The 27,258-nt window shown below is 37.2% G+C and overlaps 1 protein-coding gene across 2 annotated transcripts in view; it reads right to left on the bottom strand.

Annotated features, from left to right (window-relative positions):
* Positions 1-22,317, bottom strand: part of USP9X (ubiquitin specific peptidase 9, X-linked) — a 79,155-nt gene extending 56,838 nt beyond the window's left edge. The window contains exons 1-12 of one of the 2 annotated variants that reach the window (XM_009893274.1): positions 22,064-22,317; positions 20,044-20,189; positions 19,668-19,747; positions 13,453-13,565; positions 11,916-12,134; positions 10,631-10,746; positions 10,129-10,380; positions 9,914-10,052; positions 8,246-8,398; positions 4,223-4,327; positions 2,499-2,705; positions 1,449-1,585 (exon numbers count right to left, since the gene is read on the bottom strand). In XM_009893274.1, coding sequence (XP_009891576.1) covers positions 1,449-1,585; positions 2,499-2,705; positions 4,223-4,327; positions 8,246-8,398; positions 9,914-10,052; positions 10,129-10,380; positions 10,631-10,746; positions 11,916-12,134; positions 13,453-13,565; positions 19,668-19,747; positions 20,044-20,189; positions 22,064-22,159 — 1,763 coding nt within the window. In that variant the 5' untranslated portion in view covers positions 22,160-22,317. The remainder of the gene's footprint in view (positions 1-1,448; positions 1,586-2,498; positions 2,706-4,222; positions 4,328-8,245; positions 8,399-9,913; positions 10,053-10,128; positions 10,381-10,630; positions 10,747-11,915; positions 12,135-13,452; positions 13,566-19,667; positions 19,748-20,043; positions 20,190-22,063) is intronic. The other variant, XM_009893275.1, reaches the window with a different exon arrangement.
* Positions 22,318-27,258: the final 4,941 nt, after the last annotated feature.

Here is a 27,258-nt window from a genome sequence, read left to right as displayed (position 1 = left end):
CCTGAAATCTGAGGAATGGAAGAGATGGTCTGACAAAAAAGAAAAGGAAAAAAAAAACAACAAGAGATCACACTGTACATATATCATAAGGGTAACCTAAATTTTCAGAACCAAAAGAAGTTAGGTTCCTCCCAAGACTAATTCAGAGCAGAAAACTAATCTGTGCCTTGAATGAGCTTCAATAATTACTTAAAGCAAAGCCTCTTTGTTAAGGCATTATGCTAAAAAGCATCCAACTTGAACAAGTACCACGAATAACCAGGTAGCTACATTCACCTAGATCTTAGAGCATGTAAAAGGTTAAGGACTACAAGACACAAGAAACAGACTTATCTGCTAATAAGCAGGTAACTTTGTAACCTTACTGGAAATACCTGAATCAACCATTAATATGAAACTGTAAAGGATTAAAATGCCATGAAAACTGAGAAAGATGTTGCAAACTAAATGCATAAAGAAACCTCCAAAAGCCAAGAATGCAATATTCTCACAGCTCCTTAAAATGGTTATCAGTAAAAAGATAGTGTTGTGTAAACTTAAAGGCTTATTTTCTTCAACTTTCACTGCCTTGATTCTTCTTGTAAGCAGACCACAATAGCAACATTGATTTGAATAGTTTACCTGCTTACAAGAATTAAAACAAAGCAATCATGCAACACTGATAAGCAAACAACATTTTTCCGGAGTTTGTAAAATTTCTGATGTGGATACCAAAAAATGTTAGGGGCACAGAATCTCATATATTTCATGCAGTGAAATACATCTATATATATTTCTGCAGTGAGAAGGCATTTAAAATAATGAAAATAAACATGTATATTTTAACAAGTCCAAATGGACAATGGCTTTTCTTTTCTCTTTTTCTTCCTTTTAAAAACAAACGCACACACCCCCCTCGCAACTCCCCAAAAAACCCACAATATAACAAACCCAACACATTTCTAATCTCTTCCATTCAGGAGACAGAATCAGTAGGGTATTCTTCCCAGAGAAAAAAAGTCACCTTTGACTTCAAGTAAATAAACTTCATGATCTGTATAAATTTATCATCAAAGAATAGGGATGGGTGGGTGGGAGTGTATGTGTGTGCATACATATATACATGCACATAAAATACATTTATACTTTGTAAGCTAATTCCATTGCTAGGCAGCGATGTCCATGGATAACAGAAAAACAAATCCAGATTTTTCACAAATCAGACTACTATTCTATAAATTAATAAAAGCATGTTTGAGGAAACAGTTAACGCTCCTACTGAACCTAGGTGCCTGAATTTTTAAAGGCACGTACTTTATACACATAAAAACAAACTCAAGAACATCTTCAAACACAGGTTATGATTTCATCTAAGCTTTCCCTGCCTCTTGTAAAAAAAATTAAAATTTGCCTCATTCCAGTCCATTCAACTTTTAACTGACAAAATTTTATCTGCATTCCATTCTTACCTCAAGTTTTGTGGCGCTTCACCAAACAAACTGCAAATTTCTCTAATTTGTTTCAGTGCAGGAATGACCCATTTGTCATTTGTGCGAAGCTCTTCTATAAAACGATCTATCCACTGGATCTTTTGTGTATCTCGATCCTGAAAGAACATTTGTAATAAAAATCAAATATATTGCAGAAACGATCATCACTTCCTGACTTTGTTTCCAAGATAGAACAGAACATACAAAGCCACACAAATACTAGATCAACTGAGTTCTGAAGCATACAAGCATAAGAAAAGAGTCTGAGCAGCACTACACGTTGGCAGAAGCAATCAGGGTCTTACAGCAATCAGTGCCTTCAAGCACTCAGTAAATATTTAAGAAAACCTGTAGCTAGACAGGGTCATCAGTTTCTGCTCTTTTCCTTCTTTCATTTTTTTCTACTCACTGACACTCAAAGTAAACTGCTATAAAATATCAAGAAAGAATGAGAAACTGTTTCTGAACAACTAAGAAACAAAGCCTTCCAGTGGCTGTCAAGAGAGAGAAAATGGACTAATTTTGAGCCACAATGAATTATTATTCTGGCGGACTTCCACAGAAGTTTGGGTGGGGAAGGAGACAGCGTAGTAGTTTCCACTGTCCTTTACTAGGTCCTTTCTAATATTCTAGAAGACATATAAGGACTTACTGTAAAAAAACCCCCATCCAAAAAAATTAGCATAATCGAGTTCAAAAAAAAGCAAAGACAGGAGGAGGAGGGCTGCTTTTTCTTTCTCCCTATTTACTTTGGTATGGTTCTCCAATTCCTCCAGTGTAGTCATTACAGTACGTCACCAATTGCAACAAGACAAACTGATGTATTTTACTCTCTCTAAATAACACAGTTTGTGCTTTAATTGAACTACGTCCCATAATGTTTGAAAAATACCTGGATGTTGGTAGAATAATACAAATCTATGATAAGGAACACTTCTGTTAAATTACCAAATTCCTTGAATTTTTCATGGGGGATGGAAGAAAACTGTCAGCGACTGATTTCACAATAGAACATACCAGATCACTCACCTGTGAACAGCTGTAATCTAAGATTTTAATATGGGCACTAAGAGCCTGGTCCATGATATCAACTGGTACATCATCACTATGAGCCAAATTCCACAAAAGGTTCAGCACTTTGTGTGCCATCACACCATCCTTGTCATCCTCTGCAAGACGACGAATTAACTCAAGTAGTTTCTCACGCTGTTTCTTGCTTGCATTTGTCCAACTTGCCTAAGAAAAGATTTTATTTGATATGAAAACCAGTCTTTTTTTTCTAAATTCCACACATAACCTGCACCATTAACAAATGACACAATAGTGATGCAACTACATAATCAACTTCCACATCATTTCATTGAAAATAAATAGGAGATTAGGTCAATACATATGTAAGACAACAGAATAGCTCTTCTAGTGCTTACAGCTGAAGTGTATTCACCTTGACACTAAAAAAAAAATAAATCATTATTTAAAGATCACAGATATGCTTGTAAAAGTTAACATTAGCATTAACAAGTTCACCAACAGTCAAAATAGTGGACTCAGCTGTTTCTTGCAAATGCTTTCTCAAAACTCCTATGCTTATACTTAAAAAGACTTCTTAAATAACTTATAATCACTAAATGAGTACAATTTTAATATCACTGGTGCCTCTGAATCTGACTGAAACAAACATCCTCTGCATCAAGTTAACGTTTTTCTGAGTAAGTTTCCAGCATAACATTACTTCATATAAATCTCTCAAGGTCAGACATGACTTGCAACAGTTTACATAGATACAGAATTCCTGAGCATTTAGTTCAGTATCTACGTTACAGAATATAAGACCCATGTTTACCAAACTAGGAGACCCCCTCATTAATGGAAGCACAAATTGCATGTAAGCCAAATTGTGACTATAAGGCATTTGCCTAAAACCAGAAAACTGAGCTTACAAAGCTGCATGTTCTAGTACAGGAGATCACCTCCTAGAAGTGAAACAGGGAAACAAGCCAGAGAGCACCACTACTGGAAGCTACAAAGGTTAACGTTAGCATACATAAAAAGCCAGTGAATAACAAACTTTCAGAAACAAATGTCTTTTTTTTTTTTGATATTTCAATCAAATAATATGCTTATAAACATTCAATATTATCTTCCTGAGACTGTTTCATTCTACGTATATGTTAACCAGAGAAAAAATTATTACATGATAAAGAGGAAGTTGGGGGAGTGAGGAACGGAAGTCCTTGATCTCCTCTACCTAAAGATCGAAAGTAGCAATGCCCGATAAGCTTGATGAAACCTACTCTAAGGCTAGGAGAAAAACATTATTCACTAAACCACCAACACTTAATAATAATTTGGAATAAATGCAAAAAAGTATTTAAGATAAATAATTTACTTAATTTGAAAAATATTCCTAGGATTGCTAAATGTCACTCTAATACTACAGGCCTCAACGGATGTGTATTATCCAAAAGTGGTTAAACCAGACAACAAAATCGTCAATGAAACTAGCATAACTAGTCTTTGCCTTAGACAGGAAGGAAATAAAATCTCACAACAAACGCTCATTAAAGAATAGCACAATCTAGCATTTCTAATATTAAATATCACAGATTTTTGCTATACAGATTAAGAAGTCTTTTAACACAAGGAAACTGGTGATATCTAAAATAAGTAGAAAGAAGATGTTCAAAGAGTTACACATCTGTATTGAATTTCACAGCCCATTTTCTGAATACAGTCAAAACATGCATAGTTACCTTAAAACAATCAAACAGATGATCGAGCTGTTCAGGAGAGAAATCCCAAGCTAATTTTGCAAGGAGATCATGCACATTTTTTACAATGGCTTCATGTTTTCCTGCCTGTCAAGAAGACAAAAAGAATCCATCAACATTTGTAGCAATCCATATTAAGTCAAGCACCAAGACATCCTACATAATTTTTACAAGACAACTGTTCGAGGTGGCCAGCAAGAAAAGCTGATGCTGTTGGAGCAGTGTGGCAAACTGAATACTTACTTCATTGGGAAGTCACAATATTTAGTTTTCCCTTGTATGTGTAAGTATCTAAGTGTGTTCTGTGTGTGCGCACACAAGTATTTATTTAAAATATAAATACTGAAGTATCACAGTATTTATTTTTTTAACAAAATGATGCTGGGATAGTAGACAATAAAGTCTAAAAGGGTATTTTAACTTACAAACCAGTATTTTAATTTAACATAGGTTTAGGTTTTTGTGGTTGGGGTTTTTTGTTTGCTTGTTTTAAAGAAAGGACTCAAAATCCATTTCCTCAGTGTACTTCATTGAGGTGTTCTAAGCTGTAAAATAATTTGTAGTATTTCCATACAGTTTCTCAAGTTAAAGTACTTCCTTTGTGCTAGTGGATTCATGGACAACTAAAGCTTTCTATTACAAAGAAAGTGTTGGCAGACAACATTTTAAAGTCCAGCAGCTTATAAACTTACAAAGTTTAACAATCAAACAAGTAATGGCAAGATGTTGAGTGATACTACACACTGTTTGAAATGAGAGGTCAGTGTATATCACAATCTTGACATTTAAGAAGGAAGACAGTAAGGAAAAAACAGATAGCTCTATTTTAACTCTGGGCGGGAAAAGAATTTCCTATATACTCAGGCTGCAAAATGCGTCTCTTTAAATCTGCACTCAAAACCAACAATTTTGGACTACATGAATCAATAGAGGAAGTTTTTCTACAGTAAATCAGCTAAGTGTAGATTAAAAAATGCGAAACAAATACCTAGAAAACAAACTCTGATGTAATTAATCCTGTACAACATTAAAAATGAATGCATGAGCAGTTTTGAAATTAATTTCCTTCCAAAAGCTTACATCAGTAGTCCACTTAAAAAAAGAGACTAACAGCTTTGTTACATGCTGTGCCATAAATTCTTTACAGTGTGCCATAATTTTTTCTTTAAAAAAACCTGAATTTAAGTAGTAACATTTGTTTTCATGTTGTGGGTCAGATTATGAAAGAGAGAATTACTAAACCACTTATTCTACTTGATTTTGCAAAGCATCGTACAACTTTTTTTCTCTGACCCGACTATTTCCTGGATAGAAAGAAAAACTGAGAGCATACAGGGCAGAAAGAGCATCTACAATGTAACAAATAAAAGGAGACCTATGCATAGCTGCTGGGGAGGCAAGACAAGAAGACTTGGAGTAAGGGGTATAACATTCTTGTCTTGTGAGGTTTTCTAACAGACATGGGGAAGCCCTTAAGAACAGAAAAGGCTGAGGAAGCAGTACAAGACAGTAGGAGGAAGGTAAGGAACCTGGTTTATGAAATGTCAGCTTGCTGTGCTGAAACAGGGAAGCGCACGCCAAGTTCTAGTTAAATGCTCCAAAATGTAAGTAGTGAGACTCCAACACTAGTCTCTGCAATTTTATTTCTTGTCCAGCTGGATCTTCCCCTGCAACTCAACAGGCTGCAACTTAATGCTGGCCTTTAGAGACTTCCAACATTATTCCTTGAAGCAAATATACTTCTCTTTTGTGAGAACTTTCTTTTTAAGACAGGAGAACGCTTCCATAAAACTTTAAACTTATGTTGCCTTCTAGAGGCAAAAGCAGCATGATTTTATTACTTTTCATAAAATACTTATTTTTATTCTAGTTGTACACCAAGATTCTCAGGGCACTTCTATACTGCCAACTGTAAATTCGTGCATGCTCCCCCTCTAAACTCAGCCAGCAACATAACAGCTCCAGCCTGAAAGCAAAACCACACCATTGCTGCACTGAGAGCTAAAATAGCCTGCCTGTTATATAAAGCTACACAGTAAATCAACGCCTTGCTACTGAATTTCATGCTCCAGCTGCTCCTAGAAGCAGTCATTTAATAAGAACATCTAAAAACTACTAAACACTGCCAGTAGTGAAGTTTATATAAATCATTCTATATTAGCAGATTTTGGTATTCTTACCTTTTAGTTCATTTTAATTCCATGGCCACAGTGAAATTATCTACCTGAATAATACTTACTGAATTCAGCTTTCACACAGAAGAAAATACAGGGCAGAACTGCAACAAGTGCACTGTGGCAACTACTTAATTGCAAGCCAGGTATTTGAAAGCATGGGAGATTGATTTATTTATTTATTTTCCCCCCAAATGCTGGGGCAGACTATCCCTGTCTTTTAAGAGTTTCACTACTTGTTCACACTTTTCTGGAAGGGTAAAATGTTTGGCTTAAACTAGCTTATCCACATGTACCATTTCCAGGCACTACAAGTAATATAATTGCTTGGAAGACTATTTTCCTAATTTCAGTTGGTTTTTTTTTCTTATAAAAGGCAAGGCTCTAATATAGCTAATACAAGCCTACTAACAAGCAAACTAACTTCTGAAAGTCTTTTTTTTCCCCAACAGACTTCTCACAAAGACAGTCTGGAAAGGTCTACAGACCACAAGCTGAAAACTAACAGTATTATCCCAGACCTTAATTCAAGTAATCTTTGTATTACTTTGTTACATGATGGGATTTTCTAAACAGGATTTAGCAATAACAAGAAAATACTGACTTTCTTGAGTTTCAGTCTGTGCAGTTACTATCATGCTGGAATTGAAGTTTAGAGATGATGAAGTTAGTTGAAAAACCAGAGATCTCAAGTCAATCCTCCACTACATCACCTGTAGTCCCAAGCCAAACTTAAGTCCCAAGTCCACTTACGCCAAACTGTTACAGTTTCAGAAGAAAGTGAACTTCGGATATACTACTACCCAATTCCTGTATTAGCCCTTGTCATGGTATAACCTCAGCTGGCAACTAAGCACCACCCAGCTGCTTGCTCACTCGCCACCCCACAGTGGGATGGGAGAGACAATCAGAAGGGTAAAGGTAAGAAAACTTATGTGTTGAAATAAAGAATTTAACAGGTAAATCTTTTGCTTTACCTACATAGCTCCATATAAGCTACTATGAAGAAATTTAACTCTATCCCTGCCAAAACCAGTAGAGCCCTCTATCTTGAAAATCTGATTTAGCCTTCCCATACTAGAAAGTCTGGCCTAAAGGCTTACTTGTACAATTATGTTAGAATTTGACTACCAATTACTTATGAACAAGGATATATGTACACATGCTTGTTTCTATCCTAAAAGGACCTTTTGTTTTCTGTCTGCTCAATAAATTAATTACGATTTTGCCTCTTCAGCTGCCCTTTAGGTGTGCAAAACTCATGCAGCCTGCAGCTAGAAAGCCCAGCTTCACCAATCATTTAAGTAAACAAGCCAATATTACAAAATTTATGATTTTTAAAAAAATAATCATTACAACACAAAGGAAAGAATTTGCTGTTAAACAACTTCTACAACAGTCATTATGACAAACCTTATTAATAGCACTCTGCACAGGAAAAATTTGTACAACTGTGCTAACTCAAGAGATTAGCAATACAGTATTTTAAAATGCATTAAAGATCTAAGTTATAATGTATCACTTTCTTCCATAGTCTAGACTTTGCACAATGTTGAGGGTTCCTTATGATTAAAAAGGACAATCTTTGCACCGTGTTCTGAACTGTTCCTTTAGACTTTACATACATATGTAGTTGACCCCTTCTACTGAAGACATTTGAGAAGACAATTTTGAGACCCAGGACCCCAAAAAAGAACATCATTTGATTTCAAAATTTTCTTTACTTTAGTCTAACACCTAGCATAAGAAGCATAAGTTGTCACCTTCTCAATACATGACACAGAACAAGATCCCTCCTGTGCAGTAGCAGACAAGCAGTTGAACTCTTTACCTGTGCAGCCCAAATGTTGTCAAGATCCTGCAAAGTGAGGGCTTTCTCTTTGATGACAAAACGAAGAATTTTCTCTAACTTCTCTACATATTGAGGTTGATGAAGACTATCTCTCAACACAATTGATAAAATATTATTCTGCTGGATCCATTCCTGAATATAAAAAGAAAGTAGCACCATCTCAAATTAATCGAAGTGCTGTTACTGATATTTAAGCTAAAAAGAAAAATTTCAACCTGTTACGGATTAATGACTTTATGGACAGTACTCTAATTGGGAGAACTGACAAAGATGCAGCACAAGAGGAAGGTATTTATCTCTAACTCTCATTTCCTCTTTAAAAAGAAATCCACATTTTAAATAATCTAATATGCTAGTCACTCTGTTATCTTACGGGGAAATATTTTTTCAGGCATATTAAAATCATGAACTCAGAACATAAAAATATTCAAACAACTTCATATGTAAAAAGCCAATGGGAAGAATAGTTAACTCTTATATTCAAGGAACGCAATTTCTCTCTTACAATTCACAATCAATAAATAACAAAACCATATTGTTTTAAGACACTTCTAGCTTTACTGATATGCCTACAGCATATCACATAAAAAGGGCATAAGCAAGGACTGAAGTATAAAAAGGCTAGATTATTTAAGTACTGCCACTATTAGAGGTTTTTTTTAAAATGCTTCTAATTGAATTAGAGGCAAATATTCAAGCCTTATTTAAGCAGATGCAATTTTTTTCAGTGGTGTCATTGACACAGTCAGATTAGGGTCTTGTATTTTTTGTTCATACTGAAGCAAAGCAGTATGTGCTTTGAGCACTGAAAAGAAAACAAACACACACAGCATCATACCTTCCAACAGTGTCCTTGATTACAGTCTTACAATATTCAAGCTAGTCTCCAGAAATACTTAAATCTAGAAGTTTTCATTAGAAACACAGGTCTTGTCTGAGATGCAATACTACAGGAAGTCCATAAAAGGAGAGACCTATTTCGTCCTGTAGCTTTAAAAAGTCAACCTGCAGCCTTTCTTTTTTTGTCAGCAGTCCTTTTGCAGATTGTCACAACAGGTAGCCAGTCACAAAGATGTGGCAGAACAGTGCAAAAATCACTTAACGCAATTAAATTCCACAAAGATGAAGAGAAAACTGTCCTTACTTTAATTTTATAAATGCTCATTTTAATATGCACTCAAGTATGAAACAGTAGTCAAAGTATGCAAATATTACATAAAGAAATAAAATAAAAATGTGCTCAAGCAGAGCAGTCACTTCGAACTCTAAGGATAAAAAGTTTCTTGAAGCACAAAAACCACATCAGATCCTTATTTAAATGAACATTCAATTTTCAGGTACAGTGGTACTAAAGTTTCAAATCAATCAGACCTGTTTTATCTAGGTTTGGTTTGTTTTGTTTTTAAACACTATATAAACCCCATACTATTCATGGATCTCTTTTTAAAGCCTGTTTTAGCAGCACTGAAAATAATTCTCAAACAAATATAGCCATTTTTCACAGAAAGACTACCATTAAAATGGCTTATTACCATGACGTGATACCTACTGTTTATAATACTAGATATGAAAATTAGCCTACTCCTACAAGTAAAGTAATAAGGAGGAAGAAAACCTATTCAACTAATTCTGATGAACAGAACTTACTGCCATTCTTTCAGCTGTAAGCCATTCCTCCTCTTCAGGATTACCATGCCGATGAGTATAATATGACACACTGGATATTACTTTGTTAACTTCATTTAGTGCATTCATTTTACCATTGAAAGAAGAAATTTGTAACAACCTGTAAGAGAAATTAAATGTAAGAAGTGTGAAAAAAATGTCAGAAGTAGCGTATCATATTAGGAGTAGCATCTTACCTAAGTATCATTTTTAACCTAAATATTTCTAAATTTTTTACAGTTTCTTCTTGTCCTGGAACTCTTGAAGCTAAGTTCTTTAGAGATTTGATTATCATTGACAGAGCATCATTTTTGGCTTCATTCTTTGCTTCTTTTTTCAGTTCATCATCTGTTAAATTTTCTAAAAATTGTGGAACCATTTCTATAATTGGAAGGAAGTATTTCTTCACTGTATGTAATGTTAGAAATTCGTAACATTGTCCAAACGGCCTAAAAGGAAAGAAAAAAGGGATCAAAGTGCCATAATCAATATTTGTATAATATTAAGATAGTAAGGAGTAATCAATTCAAAAAATTCAAGTCTATTTACAAGCACATGAAATGCTGAATGTAAACACACCTAGTTAAGAGGTGGAGTGAGTGGAAGTGCTTCAAGAAAAGACAAAGCTTTGCACTAATATGGTGTTTTAATTAGTCCAACTTTTCAAAGTATGTAAATTATTATTTTTAAAAAACTTACTTGATGAGAGCTGCAATTATCTGAACATTCAATGCTGATCCACTCATGAAGCGATCATGCAAGATCTGAAATCCATTTAATGTGCCAAACTTGTTGATAAGATCTACTAGCCAACCCTGCAATATAATAAAGTTATTTTCCGATATTTACAGATTACCATATAGAAATGCTTTCAAGTAGCTGTTAGTAACAAAACTTGCTTTAGAAAAGTCCTTACACAACAAACTGTTAGAAAGTAATAGAATTGACAGTAAACTTGCCTATATAGTTTAAATATTCTGTTTTAAGGAAATGTTTGGAAACAGGCAACACAGTCTTTCTCGTTATCATGTCAAAAAACAGATGCTGTATATTAGGTATTCAAAGAATTTTATCAAAAATATAGAAATAAAAATGAATATACTTCAGGTTCATCTTTGGCTGCTAAGTTACTACAGAAAGTATGATGATTCGGGTATTTTTTCTAGCCCTGGACGCAACAATGCTGCATATAAAAGCAGTAAGAATGCAAAGTAACATTCTTCTAAACACAGTTAGCCATGCAAGGAAGTCCAAGGACATGGAGTCATTTATCATTGGTTCTTACATATCCATAGCCAGCACTTCTACTAAAAAGACAAAAAAAAAACCAACCTGAAGAAAGCAACAAAAATATAATTCCGTTAGCTCCTGAAGTTGTGCTCCAAATGGCATTGGTATAATTGTGAAAAATTCAGACCCAAGAACTGGAACAGACTACTAATCTGCACTGTCAGTTAAAAAAACCCAACAACAACAAAAAAACACTGTCCAAAAAACCTACCCCACCTCACCCAAACCAAAACAAAGAAAAAAACCCCCCAAAACCCCAAGCCACACCAACACTAGCACCCATGTACAATTAAAAACATTTTTCCCATCATTGGGAAGTACAAGGAAAGGGAGAGAAAATTCCTACTTCATCACATAATCTCCTCCTCAGAATATGTCACCTACAAATTCATGTTGAGTGAGAGGTAAGTCCATCAACTGGCAAATAGAAGCAAGCCAACTAAAATAGTAGGAATGGCATTCCAATAGACTTGTGCCAGCTTACCACAGAAACACATGACACGGTTTGATTGTGGACCAAAGAGTTAGAAGAGGAAATCTAACTGATCATGATTTAATGCACGAGTCAAAAGCAGCAGAACATCCTAGTGATACAGAGAACGAAGGGCTTTTTTCCCCCTCTAAAAACACGTCTCTATGTAATTAGGTAACACTGCATAAAATTAAAAATACAGGTTTGAAAATGCTCTCATACCTTTGGTGATCGTGGGTCAGGAGGACGGGCATAAAGTTCATCTTCAGCGAGCTGGACTCCTGCAGGAACTGTTTCTGAGGGACGAGTACCATTGTATAGATGGAATTTGCAGTGAGGATTTAAGGCCATGGCAAGAAGTTCAAGAAGGGGAAACCAATCCTGGGACAGCTTGGCCACACAGAGTTCCACTAGTCGATGAGTGTTATTAATAATACATCTCTATCAAGAAGAAAAAACCCCAACAATCAAGAATATGGCAAGTGACTGTACAATGAATATGAACTATAAACCCTGAAGCATTTCTACCTAGCATGCAGAATTGCACAAGAGTTTGACAACATCATATTTTAATTTGTACTTCCTCCAATAAAGGCTTTAAACTATCTGTTTTCAGCTAAAATTAAATTTAGGAAAAAGACACAAACGTTTTTGGTTGAGACATTCATGAACCACCACTGAACTATTAACTTTTCCTTCTTTCACACATTTCTCTCACAGACTTTAATGTGCTTATGAAGATCTTCACCATTTCTAATTTGCATGTGACTAGCTGTCCAACAGGTAGTTTTTATATTCAAACAGCTGCTACAAACATTCAGAAGTTAGCAGGTTGCTAAAAGCTTTTACTAAAAAAGCAAATTTTCATGCCCTAGCATGCACATAAAAATAAGCAGGTCGCAACATCTGGCCAAAGACAGCCTGCCTAACAAGAGCTGCACTACTGAATGTACAAAGTTCAGTTCCTCCCCATATCATCTCTCATGTCTGATTTCCTTCCAAAAACCCCAGGGGCAATAAGATGAAACAATGATAGAAGGATGACTTTTTTCCCCTCCCAAGAGCCATGTACACAAGAGTTCTCCCATTCTCTGTTGAGGTAAGTTTCAAAAATGAGATTCAGTCTCTGCAGTTCCCTCACAGTCACAAAAAGGCAGTCTCCTTCCTCATTTAAATTACTATGCTTTTCAGAAACACAACTTTAAAAACTCACATGAATCTCAAACTTCCAGCCGCTCACTGCCTCATCTGTAAGGATTTTTGTGAAAGATATTGTTAACCCATCTCGAAAAAATCGCTGGCATGCTTCACTTTTGACATCAAGGCCTATTTCAAAATAGAAAAGGAAAAAAAGACAAACTATTAGACAAGCAGTTTCATTAGTTGTTACACGAACTTCTAAATATTGAAAGTAGTGATTTCAAAGGTTAGGTGTTCAAAGTTTCAGAATTATTTTAAAAGAGAAGTCTTGGATAAAGATAAGCTTACGTAAGCTTGAATGTACAATCACCCGACGGATTAATGTTCTAGTAAAGCCACCTCAAAAATTACACTCCTTTAGATAATTTTTAAATTATTTTAAAAACATGTGATAGAGCAGGGTTTTTTTTCCATGCTTGTAATACTCAAAGATATAGTTGTTGAGGTAAGTTTCAAAAATGAGATTCAGTCTCTGCAGTTCCCTCACAGTCACAAAAAGGCAGTCTCCTTCCTCATTTAAATTACTATGCTTTTCAGAAACACAACTTTAAAAACTCACATGAATCTCAAACTTCCAGCCGCTCACTGCCTCATCTGTAAGGATTTTTGTGAAAGATATTGTTAACCCATCTCGAAAAAATCGCTGGCATGCTTCACTTTTGACATCAAGGCCTATTTCAAAATAGAAAAGAAAAAAGACAAACTATTAGACATGCAGTTTCATTAGTTGTTACACGAACTTCTAAATATTGAAAGTAGTGATTTCAAAGGTTAGGTGTTCAAAGTTTCAGAATTATTTTAAAAGAGAAGTCCTGGATAAAGATAAGCTTACGTAAGCTTGAATGTACAACCACCTGACAGATTAATGTTCTAGTAAAGCCACCTCAAAAATTACACTCCTTTAGATAATTTTTAAATTATTTTAAAAACATGTGATAGAGCAGGGTTTTTTTTCCATGCTTGTAATACTCAAAGATATAGTAGAAAAAATAAGTACAATCTTTATCTTCCATTCTTCTGGTATACATGCATTTATGTTCTTCTCTTATTTGGTTGCTACCAGTAAAACTCAGTGAGTGAAGAGAAGAAAGGGTGAGACCTACCCAGCTTCCAAGACACAATCAACCTGCAAAAATAAACATGAATCCTTCTGTCTCTCACCCTTACTTGAAGTACAGTTTCTTGTAATTCTGCTGCCTGGACCCAACACACCTAGACCCCAAAACTGCTGTAAACCTTTGCAGCTGGCATATGTCAAGTTTAATTTTAAAGAACAGTGGTCCATACTTTTCTTTTAGCTATTTTAAATCTCTGGAGTTATTTATAACCGAGTATTTCAAGAAATCTGTATTTCCCCTTCAAAATTTCAGTTAGAAAATCTAAATAGTGCTAGAAGTCAACAGAAAAATATATTAAACACGTATCAGTACACACTGGAAACAATGAAAGCCATCGGACATGTTATAAAAAGAAAACTGTGACCTGCCTGCACTGTTCTTTACAGAGTAAGTTTAATTTTCAGTCAGGGAATCTTAGCATTCAACAAGCCTGCAGTGCCCAGATTCACAAAATTATTGCTGTCCGCCCCCCCACCCCCAAGAGACATTCTGACAGTAACTTCCACTGGTTTGGGAAGGATTGATTTGGGTTACCAAATTCAAGTTCCTCATAGTCACAAACAACTGTAAAACAGAGGTTCCTTTCAAAAATGGTCATAGAACATCTGTCCTGCCTGTTAGTAAATACCACAAAGTCTTTCCAAACATCTGTAGCAGGACTTGCTAGCCTGTACTCTTGCTCTCAAGCAACTAGAGTAAAGCAGGAACCTTTGGAGAGTTCCTGTCACCTCCTTGAAAACTACTCCAGTGTTCCCTCTTTTTATCACAACCAGAGGTACAAGATATACACTCTGTGGCCAAGTATAGAAAACTCCGTGTTATCTTCCTATGTAACTTGCAGTCTGGATAGCTGACAGCCTTACACTGCTACTAAGTGCATAGACCAATGACGAAAGGCCATTAAGCCACAGCAATCACAACATGACGAAAGAAGAGAAGAGAAATGGTCACTGCCTAAAACTTAGGCATTTGCAGTAAACAAAGGACTTGTTAAATTAAGTCCTCAAGGAGGTAAAGATGACAACTTCACCCTATACAAAACAGAGGACAGGGAAGGCACCCAATGTAGCCATCCTGATGCAGGGGAAATGTTCCTTTCCGAATCCAAATGTAACAGTGAAATTAATTTGTGAATACAAATTTAAAGCAGGCACTCAAGTGATTTTAATGCTCCTTAGAGCACCAGTACACTACGCTGAAGTATCTCTTAAACTTTTAAGTACTTCTTGGACCATCTCCCCCTACAATGGTTGGCCAGCTTCAGTCAGCAGGACATTTCAAACCAAGTTCAGGAATACCAAAACAGAGTATGTTTCAAAATACATTGTCCTTTCTATACTTCACTGAACTCAGAAGATGTAGAACCTTAGAAGATACTTGTACGACTCCTGGATCTACAATCACTTTCTAGCTTCTCCCACAATGCTGCATACTGCTGAAACAACAAAGGACACTTAGGGAAGAAACCAAGGCTAGGTGTCTACAAGTACCAGATTATGATCAAAAGCACGGTACAGGAGTCCTAGAAGACAGCAGGTTAGGAGAGGAAGCAAGAGTAATCCAATGACAGCGAGAACAGAAACAGTAATTACACTAGACCCTGGCAACTACTGCTTGAATCAGATTCCGTACCACTAACTCTTAGGTAAGACCACAAGCAGCCATTTTTTCCCTGTTGCCCAAATTCTGAGGGCAGAGAAGGATAAGGAAGAATACAAGAGGTAAGTAAGTGCACACAGCCCTGAGCTAAGTATTTAGAGAAAAGTTGGAGAATTGTATTATGCAGTGAGAAAAAAAAGTAAATATGAAAAGAAAAGGTGATGTGCAACATACAGTATACAGGAGCTGCAATTAGGGGATTAGAGGAGTAACAGAAGGTCATTTGATTTCTGTACCTGTGTTTAAAGGTGGTCAATTTGCCAGATAAACCATGCAGAGTATATTAACCCTACCACAAAAGCAGAAACACTCTGGATCCACAAAACTTGTCAGTCCAGATGCAACTGTAGATGAACAACCAACCTCTGATGCATCTGAAGGGTAATCAACAGTATAAGGTTGGACCACCAAGGCCCCAAGCAAAATGACCCAGCTCCTCTTCTCCAGAACGCTGGATTACACAACTTTGTAGCTGCAATCCCAAAGCTGAGCTGGCTCCACACACTGGTGTGGCGCTGTGCCAGTGAAGCACCCCCAGACCTGGAGCCTCAGGAAGTGCAGCACAGAAACCTTTCAGTAGCTTGGTAAGGGCTGGCTCAGACCCTGCAGAAATCACAGTGACCTGAAGCTAATGAGCTCTAGGGAAACCCACACTTCCCCATGGGCACAGTGCGTACACATGGGACTCAGATTCCGGCAGACTTTCAAGATCTCTTAATCATCAGGAATACGAGAGCCCTTCTGCACCAAGACACTGCACTAGCCCTGCTGTAGTTCATTTCACTGAATTGGTTCTAGCCCAAACACCTGGCTAAGAAACTTTGGAACATGACACACAAGCCTGAGGTCCTTGCTTTAGACAGACGGCTAGAAATAACCATTTCAAGAAAATGCAGAAGACACAGCTTCAGTAAGGAACTCAAGGGTGGTCCCACAGAAATGCAGATGGATCATCCAGAGAGAAATGGTCTTCAGGGAGGATGCTGGAAACAACTCCCAGAACTGGGCTGCCTAGATTTTGGATGCACATGTGCTCATGCACACACAAACTGTTTGGGGTTTTTTTGTTTTGGGGTTTTGGTTTTTTTTTCCTCTCTTGAGGCTCTATTGTAGTTCATCAAAAACACAGATGTGGGATCAAGGTTGAAGGTTTAAGTTGTGCAGTGAAATCTCATTTCAGTTTAAATAAGCTATGAATTCTAAAAGTTGCCTTGCATCTTGATTGTGTGTTGTGTCACATTGGAAAGTTCTGGCATAGTGTTAAAAACTGAATGTAAACATTAGGAGCAATAAAATCCACAACAAAGGTGGAGCAGTGCAGAGTTGTTGAGAGGATTTTAAAAGAAAGAGTAGAGAAAATTCTAGCCTATAAAAAACTAAAACAAACCATTTTTTTCCCCCGCATTTAAATTTATAGCATCCAACTCACTCTGACATTTGTTTCTGGAGCAAATCTCATTACTCAAAACACTGCATAAGTATTCCAGAATTATTGTGAAGATAAACATCAGGCTTGCTATTAAACACCATTTTTCAAATAGATCTTTTTCTATTAGCAAGTAACTCCAGACTATCATTTGATAGTCTCATGCCTAATAATACATTGATGCCTACACATAAAAAGATAATCTTCCATAAATGAATGCATCTGCCAGGAATAATGCAAGTCACAGTCTAGATAGCATTCGTACTACTCTGTCAAATTTGCTCTTTGCACTTGAAGGTGGTAATGATGACATTTAATTCTTATGAGTACTTTCAATTCAGTTCAGTTATGTCCCTTTCAATTTCAGTTCCTGGAAAGATTTAAAGAGGACACAAATATCACTCTTATTTTATAGACAGGGTCACAAAGACAGCAGTTAGCCCAGAATGCCAATGCCAATGGCCACTGGCAAAGTTATGAATAAAAGCTACTTAAGAACCCTAACCACTAGAAAGTGATGCTTGATGAAAAATTCTCTGGGCTCTTTTTAGGTTTTGTTGCATCACAATCTAAACGAGTTGCAGATTGAAATATAAAATTTATGTAATTCAACAGCTGGTTATTTTTCAGTTTCTCCTTTCAGTTCTTCCCTTTCGAAACAGAACTCGGATTAAGAAAAATGCCCATAGACAGGTAGCAAGGTGTCTATAATTTAAATCTTACTGAGATAATGGAACACAGTTTTGATCTATTAAAAAATTGCACACAACAGAGTCATTTATATTACTTCTCTATATATACACAGCTCTGTAACAGTGTCCGCCAAGTTTTGAGCTAACCAGTGTCAGTTACACCAAGTGAGCACCCTATCATATTCCTTGAGCACTGACAGTTATTTAAAAAAGAACCACCTTAGCCATCACGTAACTTCAAGTAGCGAGGAAAAAAGATCTAGGATGTAACTGTAAAGATAACACAGTTAACAAACAACTACTTCTAACAGCTTCCCTTGTTTTCTCCTTAGCCAATAATCCTTGCGTGCGTACACACATAGGAATTCATCTAGAGGGCAAGAGGAAGAATAATTAAATAGCAATGCAGAAGCCCTTTTCAGAACTGGACATCAACAACTTAATAAAAATCAAAGTGCATAAAGCATACCAACAGATTTCCATTGTTTTTCACAACTTCAAGAGGAAAAAGACAAGACTTTGTTTGGGAACTTTCAACTAAGTCTGATGCTTTGGAAAAGTATGCTGATGTTGGGAGTAGCCAAAAATCTCATTCTGCTCTTATTACTTCATTGCATTGACAGTGTTTTGGGGTTTTTTTTTGTTTTGTTTTTTTTTAAAGATGACTTAACAGCTGGCAGTACATACATCTCCCCTCTCACAAATCACAAGCAGAGAATTTCTTTTTACTGCACTCTTCCAACAGCCCAGACACATACATGGCTGCATTTTCTTTCCATAAGTCGGCACTTCTTTTGCTCCTGAACAGATGTGATCACTTGAAAATTCTACACTCACCTTAAGATTCCTGCCAGACCTAACTACATGCAAGGAAGCCAATTCCAAGCACAACTATGGCTGATAAATCAGTGTTGGTAACAACATGTCATTATCCTATTTTGGATCACAAGGGTACACCCTAACTTTTGCTTCTCCAGAGACTGCTCCAAAATCAGAAAGACTTACAGAAAACAATCAAGATAACCCAGCGTATCATGACCATAATAAGCTTTTTATTCTTAAAACTGCCTAAGAATAACCTTTATTAACACAAAAATGAAGCCGTCCTGGTCCAGCTACGCAAAAGTAAGGAACAGGCACTTTGTATGTCACTGTCTTTAAAACACAAATAGCTGGTAAGTGTAGATCTCCTATAAAAATATTTTGATCTGACTTCCGGTGTTACTCAAATACTGGGGCAACAAATACTGACCGAAACAGGAGACCAAAGCAACTTTCCAGGAGAACAGAACTTTCCAGAACACATGACGAATTTGTCAATCTGATTAGTACAATTTAGCAAACACATACACAGTCCTGATACGGAACCCTCGTACTTCCAAGCAAGCAATATGGTAGAATTATTAGTCTAAGTCATGCTGTTAAAAATTCTAACTTTTCTTTTATATTCTCTAAAGTATGTATGTGCCAGATTTCAACAAAAATTTATGGCAAGACATTTGGAAAGCTAGATTAGTAACTTATTTTTTAAAAAACAGAATTCTTTTGAGTTTTAGTATCTGTTATAAAGACCAAACCCCCTAGGTCTGATATCAAAGTGAATACAGAAACAGGTAGGACAGGAATGACAAGATTTTTTTATTGCTGTGAGCTTATTCAACTTCCCTACTCATGCTAAGGAACCTAATTTCTAACTACATTGATGGTTGTTTAAAATTTCAGATCAACAAAAGTTCTGCATACCGCTCTGACACAATCTTCAGGACCAGGGTTCTACCAGAAATAGTTAAGAATTTTCAAACCTCTACCAAGGATTCAAAAGAACAAGGAAAGACTTCACATGCTGGCCCAATAACCATTAATTGTCTTTTCAGCTTACCTTTTTTACTTAGGTCAATAGCAGCTTCTAGAAGAACTTCTAATTCCCCTTTCGGCAATACAGGAACAACCCATCGAGGCCTATATTCAAAAACAAAACAAACCCCCTGTATTTCAATTGTGCTGCTTAAAAACCAAGAATCCTTGCCCCTTTGTAATGCCTAAACCATGACAGGTAAGAACATACATTTTTAAAGGCCCTGGTGAGCACTCCATTAAAAAAAAAAAGAAGCCCTCCAATTGAAGCCTCTTTCTTTTTACAACTCTAACCCAATAAAAAAGTATTTCAAGAAATCCAGTGAAACAAAGATGCAAGAATCCCAATTCCACTATCAAGATAATCGCACAAATAATCTCTGAAAAAGGTGTGAAAATACCTGTTGATCATGTCATCCAACTTTGCCAGGTCTGTGTGTGGAAATGCAGGCTCCTCATCTTCAAGCTGGGGTGGAGCATCTCGTTGGCCCTGCTCATCAGGCGGGGTAGCTGGGGAGTTCTCATTGGAAGAATCAGGCGAAGAAGTCTAAAATTGGCACAGGAAATACTTTAAATACCGCCTGCACTTAGATGCCACTTATTTTGGCATTTTTCCTTCACACTGTGTTTCAAAGAATCACTTGAATGAAGTACATGTCATCATAAAATATAACAAAATTATTTGATTTCAGATTTATTAACAAAAACTAGAGCATAAAATGTGCTATATGCTTTCTATCTTGACGGTTTAAAAATTAAGCTACTTTCCCAGTGAAGAAAGTTTTTTTTTAATGGACTACTACTTTCAGCAGACCACCTATCTAGAAGGTGAAAATGAAGACTATAGGGATGCTCCAGTCTTCACAAATCTTCTGCAGAAAAGATGACTATTTTAGGTAGAAAGACAAACTTCGGCAACAGTACAGAAGAAAACGATAATGAAAAATATTTTCTAAAGAAGTTTGCTAAAAATGAGTAACACACTACTACAGCTGGCTACTAACCATCCTCCAAGAACACGATTAGTTAAGCCCATTTTGATGGGCCATGCAAACTACACTGCATTTTGTAGATGCACACTTATTCATGTACAGAAATAGTATGAATTGACAATAATAAAGATTCAAATCAGAACAGCAAGATTTAGGAGGACAAGGGAGGACCAAAACCTCAAGAACATTTTTCACATGTTGTACTATGTCTGGCTGGCATGGAGTTAATTTGCTTCACAGCACCCTGAATGGTGCTGGGTTTTGGATTTGTGACCAAAACAGCATTGATAACACACCAGTGCTTTGGCTGTTGCTGAACAGTGCTTGCAGATGCAAGGGCTTGCATTTCTCACTTTGCCCCCTAGCAGTAAGTAGGCTGGGGGTGCGCAAGAGGCTGGGAAGGGAGCAACACAGCTGGGACAGCTGACTTGAACTGACCAAAGAGATACTCCACACGATATAGTGTCATGCTCAGCAACACAATGGGGTAGGAGCGGGAAGTTTTTTTCCAAGGTAGCTGTTGCTTGGGGACTAGCTGGGCATCCATCAGCTGGTGGTGAGTTGACTGCATTTGCATCACTTGTTTCCCCCCCTACCCCTTCACTTATTAAACTGTCTTTATCTCAGCCCATATGATTTCTCACTTTTCCCTTCCGATTCTCTTCCACATCCCACTGAGGCGGAGGGAGTGAGCAACGGGGTGGGGGCTTGCCTGGCAGCCAGAGTCAGCCCACCACACATGTTCCAAAGAACAGTTCATTCTCAGGAAGTAACAACCATTAACCTTAGGCTATTAAACAAATATCATCTTCATACTGAATTAAATGACAAAGTGGCTGCGCTGTTTAAAAGCATCTTTTCTGCCGTTTTTTCCCCAACAAAAGAAGAATCACTACATTACGAAGTAGTATTTGAAAGCAGGATAACCTGGTCCAACAAAAACACGCTAAGTTGTTCAGGAAGTCTAGTACAATGAACGGAGACCTAGATGAAGCTGGTCTTAAAGAGCTGATAGCCACTTGTAAGCTGTTTTATCCCAAAAGTGCTTTTGCAGAACTGAGCATAAATTGAACTCACAGAGCGTAGTTTTACCAATCTGTGGCACGTACGTCTACAATGCGGTTCTGAGGAAGCTTCTGATATTATATTCCAAGGCAGTTTCTTATCCAAAAGAACTATGCTTGAAAGAACCATGCCACTGCCTGAAAAGAGAGCATCTTTTGCAATGCAGCGGTCCCTAACAGTATCTACTTTGCCAATAGCACTGCCTTCATCCCTCAAAATCTTTTTGTACTTCCAGACACACACAAAAAATATACCTAACTTAACTAGACATCTCTAGGAATATACAAACTCAAATAATTCAGGAACGCTATTTCTAAAGAACTAACCCCTTTATTTTTAGACAATTTGATTGTTAATATCATACCTGATTCTGCTGGAGGGGAGGCTGGGACTGTCCATCAGGAGCCTGGCCCTGGCTATCATTCCCTCCTACCGGAGAGCCACGAGTCGTGGCTGTCATACTCGACACAGGGCAGATCTTTGCAATTTTGTCTGCTTATGTAGTTGTTGTGAGAGAAGAAATTATAGTCCGCTTAGTAAAGTTGAAGTACCAGCATATGCTCGCCTTAAAAAGCTCCAACTCAAGAACATGCCATCTTGCAGAGACCATTGCATAACCTGAAAAAAGAAAAAAGACAATATGCTATATTGACACAAGCTTATAAAATTAATTCATACCTGGAAAAGAACACTACAAAAACAAATACACTGCTATAAAGAAACTTATATTAGACTTAGTATTTCTTTTCATTGAGTACAACTGACATCAGAAGAAGGAGACATTTAAAATATTTAACATGATTTTAATGCTCTCAGTAAAAATCACACTGATAATTACCTCTACACCACTGAGAAACTGACACACATCCAAAATGCAGCTGTGTGCTCTGATTCTATCATATCTGAATTGCTACAGCAGATTTTCAATTTGAATTCAAGGTGCTTATCGAGGCCTATGTAGAAATGACCTGGTTAAGAGCATAAACAGTTTTCCAACACTCTTCTCCTGACACCGTCCAACTGCAGATGTCTGAGATGGAGTTAGAAATTGCTTCTAACTCAGCTAAGACGAATAGAGATGCTGCAGCCAAACAACTTCTATTAGCACATCAGCATTTACCCAGGGCATTTGACCTGGCATTGAAGGACCTGGAGGTGTTGGTCAACAGCCAACTGAATGAGCCAGCAGGGTACCCAGGTGGCCAAGAAGGCCAAGAGCATCCTGGCCTGTATCAGGAATAGTGTGGCCAGCAGGACTAGGGAAGTGATCATCCCCCTGTACTCGGCACTGGTGAGGCCCCACCTCGAGTACTGTGTTCAGTTTTGGGCCCCTCAGTACAAGAAAGACACTGAGGTGCTGGAGTGTGTGCAGAGAGGGCAATGAAGCTGGGGTGAGGGGTCTGGAGCACAAGTCTTATGAGGAGCACTGAGGGAACTGGGATTGTTTAGCCTGGAGAAAAGGAGGCTGAGGGGAGACCTTAGCGCCCTCTACAACTACCTGAAAGGAGGCTGTAAAGAGGTGGGGGTCAACCTCTTCTTGCTAGTAATAAGCAACAGGACAAGAGGAAATGGCAACAAGTTACACCAGGGGAGGTTTAGACTGGATAGTAGGAAAAAGTTCTTCACAGAAAGGGTTATTAAGCATTCAACAGGTTGCCCAGGGAAGCAATAGAGTTGCCATCCCTGGAGGTATTTAAAAGCTGTGTAGATGTGGTGCTTAGGGAGATGGTTTAGTGGTGGTTTTGGCTGTGTTAGGTTGATGGTGAGACTTGATGATCTTAAAGGTGCCTTCCAACCTAGACAATTCTATTCTATGACCTGTATCCCCTTCTTCCAGCACGTGCCTAAGAAAGCCTGAGCCCACTGGCCTTTCAGGCCCACTACAAAGCCCATCACATACCCACCAAGCATTTCAGTGGATTACACAAGAAAATTGTGACATCAGATTTATTTGTTGATCTTGTTGTAATCATGATCTACCAACAGTTAACTAATCACAATGTATTTCAGCTTCATTATGTATCATTTAAATACAGAAATAAAAAGTTGTATTAAGTTATACCAGCTGGGCACTGTGTAACCACGGAAGACAGAACATGATTTTCCAGAGCAACACGGAATTCCAAGCACCACATAAACCAACAACAGTACTCAGAATGTTCAAAAGCCAAGTAGGGTGGTAGAAGGAATTGCATGAGGTTTCAGTAAGATTCATTTTGCAGTGCTAAGTTCCTGATTCAATCAGCAAAAGCTTTGAGTTAAATAAGTTAGAGTGAAATTTCTGCTGTAACACTATGCATATTTGTAACTGGTTTATTATGATGTCTCATCTCAATTTTATTGTCAATGCTGTTATATGTCTCCAAGACACTCTAAAATCCCTTCCTAAATGATGCAAATTTGCAAGCCCAGTTACATATACAATAAAAATTTTGGCTGAATATGCTATTTCTCCCCTGCCCAGGCTCCAATATTAACAGCACCAAGAAATTTAGAGATCTCTAATATTGACACTAAAATAATGTTCACTTTTGAACAAAACTGTATTCTTTGAACACAGTCAATTGTAATCCATCCCCACACTTCGGAATTCATATTCATAAGGCTTAATAAGACTGCTAAGTCCAGAACAAAGGCATCACAAACTCAAATTTTCGTTAGGAAGAAATTGATTTTATTAAATGTAGTTTTTAAAACTAACTTATTTTAATTGGTATTCTTTTCTAAATGTCCTCCTCTGAGTATTTAATTGTTTTCTACTGGTGTTTAGAAAGACCACTAGGTAGAAAGTATTAGCAAGACCAAGTTTCCCGACATATATATATAAAATGCATACAGACGGATATATACACACATATACACACATGCACTGTAGTCAATGCAGTCAGTGCCCCTGCACTATCTGATTGAGGCTTCTACATACTTGCATAAATGAATGAAATCAAACGCCTGCCAATGCACATTCTATCTTTCAACAGCCCTAAGCCAACTCTACCACCACAACAAACCTTCCTTAATCACCACCATCCTTCCTAACATGCCTGGTTCATAATATAACTTCACAAAAACTTGTGCTGGCACAAGGAGCGAGGTAGCAAAGAAGCAAGAAAAGGGTAAAAAAGCTCCTTTCAGCAGCTTAAACTGCAGAAAGAAGTGACCACCGGCAGCTTCCAAGGCAACTTACATCAAGTGCAAACTGCTTCAACCTCATCTCTTTCTTATTCTAATGCTTTTGGCTGAACTATCATGAAGTAGCCAGTTTCAGAGTACTAAGGGAAACAACAACAAAAAGAAACCCCAAACTTACAAAGACTATGATTATTTTTCAGTTTCTTTAATTACCTGAACCGGTGTACTGCAAGGCCAGAGAGTACTCATCCTAATGCCAGACAGGGAGCCAGGACAAAACTGCAGCTCTCCTGTTAGACTGTCTTACACTAGTGTGGATTTACCCTCGATTTTGCCTCTGTGCTTAGTTGAAGGGTCTTGGCAAAGCATTCTTGTACATTCCTTTCTGCTCAAGGTGAGTGACATAATTTATCTAAGAGATACAAGAGAACTATTACTGAAATAACCAACTTATTCAAAATCTTGTAAATTCATGGAGTAAAACAAAATCTGTGTAATAAAAATATACAGAATTTTGTAGACACTAGTAAATACAGAACATTTACATAAAGGACTAATGTATCTTTTTCTTCCTCTGATTTAGTGACTGTTGAGCAACTCTAATGACAATACTCTATGTATACTACTTAAATTAGATTCCCAGAGAAGTGTATTTCAGGGCATTCAGCAAGTTCACTTGGCTTGGCCACGTGCGTAAGACAAGGCCAATTTCTGAAGTGAGTTCACCACTTCTCTCCCCCAATTGTGTGATGTCCTCTGAGATGCAAAAGTAACTTCAAGTTGAGCTGCAGCTAACTAAAACCACTCCATCTCCAATAAATGGTCCGATTAATTCTTGTAGTATCTCCATATTCTAAATTGCAAGAATATCCTCGTTGAGGTATTTTCCTTCTAATTACAGAGTATACAAACATATTTTTGAAAGCACAAATCATCATCCAATTTATAATTTTTAAACAGTATTAGTAGAGTTATTTACCCAGCCTGTTCTCAGCCGCTGATTTAGCGATATATGTTTTAGAGAAAACATCAAACTGCACGCCCAGAGAACATACTACTGCTTTAATCCTTCTAGACCTGATTAACCATGAAATTTCAAATTCCCATCATTTCTTTAATTCAGACCACTTAATTTTTTAGAGTTAAAACTCAGCAAGGCACAGTTTGGTGCAGCCCAAGAGTAGCCTTTACACCTATTTTTAATTAATTCATTTATAAATAAACATAAACTGATGCAGCAACACCTTGGTTTTGAGTACGCAAACACCTGAACAGAAACAATTCAAACCACCTGTATCCAGGTGAATTCTAATGGAGACTATAGTAGTTTTTATGTATGTCTCATTTCTACGGTATTTGATTTTGGATTCAGCACACTAAGCCATGTTAAAAAAAAATAAATATCACCTTTATCCAAAGCACTGAACAGATGTTTTGATACAGTGTCAAGATGGAGACAGATGCATATTAAATGAGAAACTAACTACTCCATTGTTAATCAAGCTATGTACGAGGGTAGGAAGACTGAGTCAAATGAATCCCACTGATATTTGCTTTTGATTGCCAACTAATCAAAAATTCCAATTTGCCATGCTTTTTCCATCTCCTTATGTCACCCTGATCCACCACTAAATTATAGGTGAAAGTCAACTTTTGCTTCCCCTGAGTCCTTGTCATTTTAGTAACACCAGAAAAAGACAAAGATAGGGGTTTTTGACTCTGCATGCTCCCCATTTAGAAGACACCACCCTCTGCAAGTAGCATTCCCACAGAGCACCAGCAGCCTGAAGAGGACATCAGACAACCATTGCCCTCTGGGAGGGCACTCTGCTTCCAGGCTCAAGCACTCAAGTGCAGCTGCACACCTAAGCCTCACCTCAGCTTCCACAGCCAGCAACCTCACACCTATGTGGCAGAATAGGTTAACTTTGTTTGGGGAAGAAAAGAAATCAAGTACCTTTTAAAAAGCCAGGAATCAAACATCAGACATAGGTTCCTGGGTAAGTGCTAGATAAGAAGCAAGTATATTTATATGTACATAATAGTCTGTTACAGGATAGCATGTAACAGCAAATACAAAAGATGGTGTTTTCGCATATAATGACCAAGGTACACACATAATTTTCGAATACAGTTGACTTCTACAACCACTCTCATCCAGGTTTCTCAAAGTGACCTCAAGAGCAACTGGAATACCCCAATACATGCAGCCTTTCTCCTAAATTAGCTACTTGTAATATAGAGTCTCAGAAAAAAGCAAACGCAAGGTGACAGATGAAAGTAACATACCTCAAAATACAATTTATTATTCATGTGCATTACCTAAGCCCCATCTAGGGACACAGAGCTATTTTTCCTTTAAATAAAAGTTTTCAGGCAATATACAAAGGAGGATACATGCCACAAAATCCACTCTGCAGTGTGGCAACA

This window comes from Charadrius vociferus, unplaced genomic scaffold, assembly GCF_000708025.1.
Source record: "Charadrius vociferus isolate BGI_N301 unplaced genomic scaffold, ASM70802v2 scaffold209, whole genome shotgun sequence".
In the NCBI taxonomy this organism is placed as follows: domain Eukaryota; kingdom Metazoa; phylum Chordata; class Aves; order Charadriiformes; family Charadriidae; genus Charadrius; species Charadrius vociferus.
Note: the sequence above shows the minus strand (reverse complement) of the source record. Positions and strands in the feature narration are given on the sequence as shown.